Raw genomic sequence first — 7,966 nt, forward strand, 5'->3', positions numbered from 1 at the left:
CTTCTGACATCTCCAATTTCCTCTGCAGGTGCGGTCACACGAAACGTGCAGCTGCTCTGTTACTGTGTTTTAACAGAGATGGACACAAATGAAGAAAAGAAGTTAGAAATCAAATCCAACTAAAATTTCAAAGCCATAACAAAAACAGGAGGGAGGATAAAGCAATGATGACAACAAAAGGGAAGAGATGGAACTGGAAAAAACACAAAAACTGTTTCCAGTGGTCTTTAAGAAACACTGCAAATATACTTGCTTGCAGTTGGATTACTTGCCGTTGGATTCCCACATAGATTGTGCCCTTGCACCACCCTCCTAAACTGTGGCATATTTTCAGGGCATGTTTTCAACGGATAATGATTACCTACTCATTTCAGGCACACAAGCTATGTGTCAATACTGTTCCTTCTTCAGAATTGGTATTAAAATGGTAAGAGCTAATGGATCAAATTAGATTTCTGCAGAACCAGACGGTGAAGTAATGCATTTTTAAGTTAGACTGAAAACCACTGTCTCAAAAGACCAAGTCATTTCCAGCTTAATTCTGATGGATGTTTGCATGAAATGATTTGCTGTGCTCTCAGTTCTTATCCCAGAAGACAACTGGTCACAACGAACTACCTGATTTGTCATTATTAGCAGAAAAATGAATAAAGTTGTGCTACATTATTTAAAGACTGAACCAACCTTTCTCCCTTAAAGATAAGTATTTTATTCTGTATGCTATGTGGAAGTGTGGTATCTGACTGTGACAAAGATGTAATCAACAAAGCACCTCAGCACTGAAGATTTGATTAACATTTGATGATTCTTTCCTGTTAGCTTGTTAGTACTTGGTCAACTTCTGATAGGCTTTATGAAACTTCCAAAATTAAAATGTTCTGTTTGAAACTTGTAAGCAGTTGTTTCTGAACTGTTTCAGTGAATATACATTAGCAGTATTACCTCAGTAGTCAGAAAATGCCCTTTCTAAATTACAGTGCTGTTCACTAGAAAATGACCATCCAAAATCTCACAGAACAAACCACTTACCTTTTTTCTTCTATAGCAGAAGTTCAGTTCTGTGGCAGCAACTATACCTTGAAAGCTAAGGAGCAGGGTGAAAAATTAGGACTAATCAAAAAAAAAAGTAATATTGCAATACAGACTGATGATAATTAATAGTATTTGTAATTCCAAAGCCGTAAGCCTAATCATTAGGACACTTTGATACTGAATTTTGGTACAGCAAAAGGTAACATGACACCAGCCTGTTTAGCTAGCAGAGTGAGATATACTTCAAAAACATACCTGAAATTTTTTAGTTCAGAATGTTTACCTCAGGTGACCTGAGTTTGTCCACATGCAGTTTTTTGTGCATGTAAATTGAACTAAATCTTGTAATCACAGTATTATGGGTGAAGCAATGCACACTTCAGACACTGCACCACATTTGCATCAGCTACTTGGATAACAGTGAGAATATTTAGATTCTTGCACTGACTCCCTGACCAAGGTTATCTTAAAAAGCTACAGATACTGGCAAATGGTGGTAGATGGTGAAGACTAATATAAAATGGAGTCTTGGGCTACCTTTATGAAGCAACACTGGGGTTAAAATAATTAAATTCTAGCTGAGGAACTTTATGTGCCAGCTGTGCACAAACATGTAGGGTCTTTAATGAAAATTAGCATTTAACTATTATAATACAGCTTTTCGATCTTGTACGGGATTAGAATGAATTCAGTATTTATGTTGAGACATGTTGTCCAGTCTAGCTTTAACGGGCTAGGGTTGTGCCATTGGTTAACAGCCATATTAACCTTTCTGTGAAGCCAAGGAAAAAAAATACTTTGCCTCCACTACCTTGACATCTCATCCAGAACTAGTTGACCTACGGTCAGTGCTGCAACCTACAGCTTCTGAATGACATTGATCTAACATCATATTAGCTATTTTTTACAGACTCAAGTAGGAAAGTGCTGCAATACTTTGTGTATCCAAACAGGTAAGATTAAATTGTTAAAAGATGGATGAATGCAAGTTAAAATGCTGACATGGCTTCAGCTGTACCAACTCCTATGATCTTTAAAATGAGTAAAGAAAACCTAGTCAAAAATTCTTTATTTACAGTTTAAATGCACATATATTGTTCTGCTCCAATAGTAAAATTACTGGAGAGAGATCTGGCAATAAAACAGACAGGTCAAGGCATTTCATATGTTCAAACACGTGTAAAGAAAGTAACTTGAAACAGGAACAAGTACAGTAGAAAGCAGCAGAGCAGAGTGCCTTTTTCCACAACTTCCACTTGCCGTCACAGCAGACATGTTGATCTTTTTGTGCAACCTGGCAGATTAGTCATGACCAGAAGGACAGCTGCCAACAGTACCTCCGTATGTAATGTGGAGGTAATGTCAGTACAGGTACCAATGCTTGGGCATGCAGCTTGGCAGGGGGAAGGCTCCTTCAGAACCTCAGCATCACAAAATTTTAAAGTATGTAGTATCTTTTGCTTAGAATGAAAATTTGTCTTCTCAAGTGGCCATATTCACATCCATCTGTTTAACATCTACCAGCTGAAGTTCTCTGCTCAGATAAGTAAAAGGTTTTAGCATTTACTGGAATCCCAATCTAGTATCTAATACTCAAGCCTACTCAGTAAGCATTAGGGTGAACCATGCTAGTCACCAACAGTTCCAGAAGGCCAGACAGGGAAAAAATTAACTTAAAGTTCATCCACATGAAGATTGGGACAGTAGGAAACCAATGAGCACAACTTTTACCAGAAGGTGGTTTTCCAGGGTTTTTTTTTTTTTTGAGAGTCAATATTCTTATGAATAGCCATCAGCAGCTGTGTGGATTATCAGTTCTACTGCAACAGTAGCACTTCATCTTCAAAAAAGGACTGTTAATCAGAATCCGAATCCTGGATCTCATCATATCCAAATTCCTGTAGAACCTCCTGTCGATACTTGTTCCATGTTCTTCTCCTGTAACATTGGTCCTCGTCACTGAAGCTCTCTTCGGACTCTAAAGAAAGAGCATCAATGCTTCTAGATTATTACTTCTTTTTAGTTAAACAACTAGGTTAATCAGACTATTTTAAGCTGCTTGAATAACTAACAAAGTCTGAACAACTGCTATATTATATGAGGTGTGAATGGTGCTTGGAGTGCACTGGGATGGGGAGTTAAAAAAAGCAGGGGTAGTGTTTCACAGGCACATGGAATCAAGTCATCTGTTCCTTCTCAGAACAAGTAATCCTTTGCAACTGCAGCAGCCTGAAATGGAGTTCTTAATTTTGACTTTACACAAACACTAAGATCCCTTGTACTTCCAAGAAGATGATTCTTCTCTAAGTAGATTTAACCCATCGTAAGAGCAGAACACTACCCCAGCAGTGCTCGGGGTTTTTTTAAGACAGCATGTAAAAAGGGTGGGATTTATATTTGCACAGCATGAAAGCAAACAGTATTTATGACAGGCACACCTTTTTCTCCATCACCATCTTCCTCGGGTAAGAATTCATCTTCATCAGGATAATCATTACGCCAGTTATTTTCATCATTTTCATCATCTTCATCTTCATATATTTCCCCTTGCACACGATCATCATCTACCTGCATGGCAACACAAAACATAACTTTCACTATAAATACTGACACTCAGCATTAAGTGGCTTTTCATCCACGAGTAATTCTGCAGTTGCACAAAGCACACTGCAGAAAGAAAATCTGTGCTGTCAGTATATTCACCATAATATAGGTATCTCCTGTAGGTGAAATACCAGTTAAGTCATGCATTTACATGGTCTGCTTCAACATTTAAGTGCTAAGGTTAATGTCTAAATTCTACTCACTTCAGTAGTAGTGTAATAGATCAAGGAAAAGTAGCTGCAGGTTCCTGATATGCATGTCAGTTATCACAGTATCTATACTATGAAAGACTAAAGCTTACATTTAACTTCCTAACTCCACAGTCACTGAAGGACAATTCTATTACAAGAAAATGTTTTGTATTAAGATTCAAGTCTTCAAATATTGAAAAAGTTCTGTGTCCCCCATTGCTCCTTTTTTCACTCAACTGTATTTACAACTACATTTTAATCACTGCCTCCTAATCACAAATGAAATGTGAATTACTTAAGTTTACATTTGTGTGCCAAAATGTATTTGGCAGTTTAAAGCCAGACAAATTCTTCTTGAGTACATGAGCACTATCCCTTCAGTTTTCATTGTCATATCATAATTTGCTTGAATCAACAATAACCTGGAGGAACACAGGATGGGCAGTTACAAAAAGCTTAACACAGAGGTCACTGAGCATACCTGTGGTATCTCAAAGGATCTTTCTTGGCACGGCAACTTTTAATGATGGGACTTTAGGCATGTTTATTTGTGACCTTTCTATTTAAGAAAGATCTGTTTTCCCACACCCTTACCAGTTCATATTCTTCTCTATAGGGCTGTACAGAAAGGATATTTTGGATCCAACCAGGAGCTGATGTTTCCATATAGTAGATGTCATAAACATACTCATCTTCTTTCTCATGGTGTTCTTTTTTACCATCTTCAGAAACATGTAAACGCTCACGGATCATCTCTACTGCATTGCAAAGAATCACATCTGGATCAGCTTTCTGCTGAGAAAAAATAAAAAAATGTGTATTTCCACTGAAGCTATACACACAACATCTTAGTTACAGCCAACAGGTTTCTTTGTAGACAGTAGCCAACAGCTAGCTAAGGATGACATTCTGAAATCTTAGACCAAAACACTTTCCTATTGGATTGCTGATATTTAGAACAATAGCAACAGAAAGACACTGAAGAATTTTCCAATTACCGTAGTACGGTGCAGCTACATCTTGTTTTGGATGATAGAAGACTTCTGGGACAAGTTCATTAGAAACTATTAAAGGGGATATGACTAATTCCATAGGACTGTTAATCTGTTTCTGATGATGATGTGTTGGTTGAAAAGACAAGTTTTAGGACAGCCTGTGCTTTGCAGAGCATTACACTTGCAACACTGCAGGAAAGATGTGCGTACAGTAGTGCAGATCATATGCAAGCAGATTACAGTACACAAAGTGTGCAGGAGAAACAAGGAAAATGTGACGGATTAACGGGAAAAGGCTGACAGGCCCTACAGACAGGCTTTTTATTTATTTCTTCACTTCAACTCGAACACAGAAGAAATTTCTTCATGCTTTCTCCTTCCTAATAAATTATTTGCAATGTATTTGCTTTAGTGACCTGCACTTGGAAGGTCTACACAGGCAGGGGTTTGCTGCCAATTTTTCTCTGCTAGAGCTTCTCAGAATATCTTGTCCAATCCACAATGGTGTCTCCTGAACTACTTAAGTAATTCCGAGGAACAGCTACAGACCAGCCTTTCATTCACTTCTAAATACTTACAGAATGAAAAAGCTTACTTCTTGCTTTCAACACTTACTGCTAGCTTTAAGAGAGTAAGATTCTGATGCTACCTCAGTTTCATTTGTTTTTCTAAACAGTGGAGTGACATGTAACGGTTAACTAACAGATCTCAAATGTCTGTTTGAACTACTTGCTTAATAGAAAGTGAGAGTTCCTACTAAACTTTCATGGCAAAGCCCTGAAATAACCTATAAGATGCTGAAGGATGACAGCTGATTGGGCTCTTCCTCACCGGGGTATCTTTAACATTAGGCATTTAAGTTTTCCTCAGAGCTGTGATGTGCTGCACAAGTAAACCATCCATGTGTACTTACATACAACGAAGGAACTACTAAAGAAAACAGACACAGCCCTCTTACCTTCTTTTCCATATGGTTGAGTCTCTAATGCAAAATCTTCTTAACACTCTGCGTACAGGGTAACCCTACACAGAAGGCAGAGCTTCTTCATTCTTAAAACCATGCTAGGTATTGAGCAGATATTCCTCTACCTGAAAACATACTTAACTCGTAACACCAACGAAAATGGGACATTAAGGCTTAAGCAGCCTGTCAAACACCTAGAGTTCTGCTAAAAACAAAATATACAATAAAACCTTATATTGGAATTATGAGAAGGGGAAGCTCAAAACTATCTTCTCCTTTAGTGAACCTTGCCTTCAAGTGACATTTCTAGGCATCTGGGCAGATAAGAAGACATTAAGATTTTTTCCTTTCTAAGTAGAGAAGAAATTAATAAAAAACCTCAAAGATCCACCTTACAGATGAACATGACCATTTATACATCAGAACAGGGTACAGAAAAAACAGGGTGGTACAAGTCCTTCCTGCAGCAGCCAACTCCACATGGCTGTCTGTCTCAATTAGTGCTCTTAAGGATCCTCATGAAAGTTACTCCCTGTAAGATATTCCAACTTGCAAATATCCAGTTAAAGCTCCTGTTAAACAGTGGCATACTTACAATGCAAAAAAACTTCCACAGCAGTCAGTTTGCCCACATGTACCAGTCAACAGTGATACCAAAGTACTTCAAGTACACTAAGATTGTTTGCTGACCTGTGGGTTTGCAGCAGTTATGCTGGAGTCTCCCACCACCTCCTCTTCTTGTACAATATCAAACAACTGGAATTCCCCACAGCAGTCCGAGCTCTTATCAACAGCACCGCTCTCCTTCTGTGAAGCATTTTCCGTTGCTTCAGAGTCTGATCTGTCACCATCAAGCGATGCCTCACCATTTATGAGAGGTGCAACTGTTTCAGTACAGTTAGGTCGATGGCTGGCTATTACACGGTAACGGTTTTCCTTCCTTTTCACTTGCTTGGAAGAGCGGAGTTCCTGAATGATTCGCTGAGTGCTCCCCAAAGAGGGTCGCAGACTTTGAGCTGCTTTGTCTCGACTGATCACTTCTTGAACGTATTTCTGAACTGGTTCATTCTGGGTAGAGGATCAAGAAGAAGGAATATAATGACACCATCAACACAGTAAGTAATACACCTTCCTATAAGTGGTTAATAGCTACTGTTACTGGTGCTTCCTATTTGAGGACTGCAGTACCAATGTTTCTAACAACATTCAAGTAACTTCTGCTACTGCTTTAAGCAACACAACTATCATAATATTCTCTTGATATAGGGGAAAAAAGCGTAATTGTAAATTTAAGACTGCTTCAATTTTATTTTTAAACAATATACTTTGTGGTACAGAATAACCCTCCAAACAAAAACACGTGCCTTTGGAAGGCTGCAATTGTCCTAAATTTAAGGAATAATATCCTTTACAGTCTCCTGTAAAGACCAGTTTTATTCAATAAAAAAGGCTGTACAGTGGATGGAGGTTGTTAGCCTTGTAGCGCTTCAGTGCCTCAAACAGCAGAAATTCAGGCTTCATTTACTGACTATTCCGTAGTCTGTAAGTAAAGAACAGTCTATAAGTATAGAAAAGTCGGTGGGAACACAACTTTTCACGGTGGTCACTCTGTGCTACGTTCCTTAACCAACCGCCTGCCCTGCCCGCTGAGCCGCCGCGCAGCCGGCGCTCAGGCCGCGGGGAAGCGACGCCCGCAGTACCCGGGCGGGGCGGGGCGGGGCGGCACCTCGCACCCCGCCGCTGCTCTCCGGGCCATAAACACACCTTCGCATCCCCATGAGATCCGAAATACCCGCGTGGGGCAGCGCCGTGAGCCCAGCGAGCGCTTGCTGCTTTCCAACGCCCCTTCAGGAACACAACGACGTGCCCCGGCCGGATCAAGCCGCCCCCGCCCGCCTGAGGCGCGGCCGCGGCCTACACCGGCCCTGGCGCGGCAGGGCCGCGGTACCTTGGAGGACACGGTCGCCACCAGCTTGAAGAGGCTCCTCTCCACCGGCTGGGCGGCGGCGGCGCCGCACTCCGTGCGCAGCCGCTTGCAGGCAAGGAGCAGCGCCTCGGCCGGCTCCGTCCCGCCGCGCTTCCGCTTGACGCGCAGCACCGCCGCCCGCTCCATGGCGCCCGCGCGGCACGGCGGGAAGGGGCGGGCGCCGCTCGCCGCTCGCCCCCGCGGAGCCCCGCCC

General features: G+C 41.0%; 2 protein-coding genes across 6 annotated transcripts in view; one reads left to right on the forward strand and one right to left on the reverse strand.

Annotated features, from left to right (window-relative positions):
• SLC7A6 (solute carrier family 7 member 6) overlaps positions 1-895 on the forward strand; it is a 30,841-nt gene extending 29,946 nt beyond the window's left edge. For all 4 annotated transcript variants that reach the window (XM_074881490.1, XM_074881489.1, XM_074881491.1 and 1 more), the window contains one exon: positions 29-895. In XM_074881490.1, coding sequence (XP_074737591.1) covers positions 29-123 — 95 coding nt within the window. In that variant the 3' untranslated portion in view covers positions 124-895. The remainder of the gene's footprint in view (positions 1-28) is intronic.
• Positions 896-2,086: 1,191 nt separating this feature from the next.
• Positions 2,087-7,927, reverse strand: SLC7A6OS (solute carrier family 7 member 6 opposite strand). Of its 2 annotated transcripts, none has more exons than XM_074881499.1 (5): positions 7,735-7,927; positions 6,477-6,854; positions 4,422-4,619; positions 3,471-3,600; positions 2,087-3,010 (listed from the first exon to the last, which is right to left on the reverse strand). In XM_074881499.1, the coding sequence occupies exons 1-5, from the start codon at positions 7,897-7,899 to the stop codon at positions 2,889-2,891; spliced, it is 993 nt and encodes a 330-aa protein (XP_074737600.1). In that variant the 5' UTR covers positions 7,900-7,927; the 3' UTR covers positions 2,087-2,888. The 2 variants fall into 2 exon arrangements, with proteins under 2 accessions (XP_074737600.1, XP_074737598.1); XM_074881497.1 differs by having other exon boundaries at positions 4,422-4,622.
• Positions 7,928-7,966: the final 39 nt, after the last annotated feature.

The sequence above is a fragment of the Strix uralensis genome, chromosome 12 (genome assembly GCF_047716275.1).
Source record: "Strix uralensis isolate ZFMK-TIS-50842 chromosome 12, bStrUra1, whole genome shotgun sequence".
Classification (NCBI taxonomy): domain Eukaryota; kingdom Metazoa; phylum Chordata; class Aves; order Strigiformes; family Strigidae; genus Strix; species Strix uralensis.

What these genes read in the sequence shown, in the direction of transcription:
- SLC7A6OS (XM_074881497.1), bottom strand. Translation starts at nt 7,899, where the DNA reads ATGGAGCGGGCGGCGGTGCTGCGCGTCAAGCGGAAGCGCGGCGGGACG. An exon ending in TAACTGCTGCAAACCCACAG is followed by an intron (nt 4,623 to 6,476) that starts GTCAGCAAACAA and finishes ATTTTTTCTCAG; the next exon opens with CAGAAAGCTGATCCAGATGT. An exon ending in ATAGAGAAGAATATGAACTG is followed by an intron (nt 3,601 to 4,421) that starts GTAAGGGTGTGG and finishes GTTGCCATGCAG; the next exon opens with GTAGATGATGATCGTGTGCA.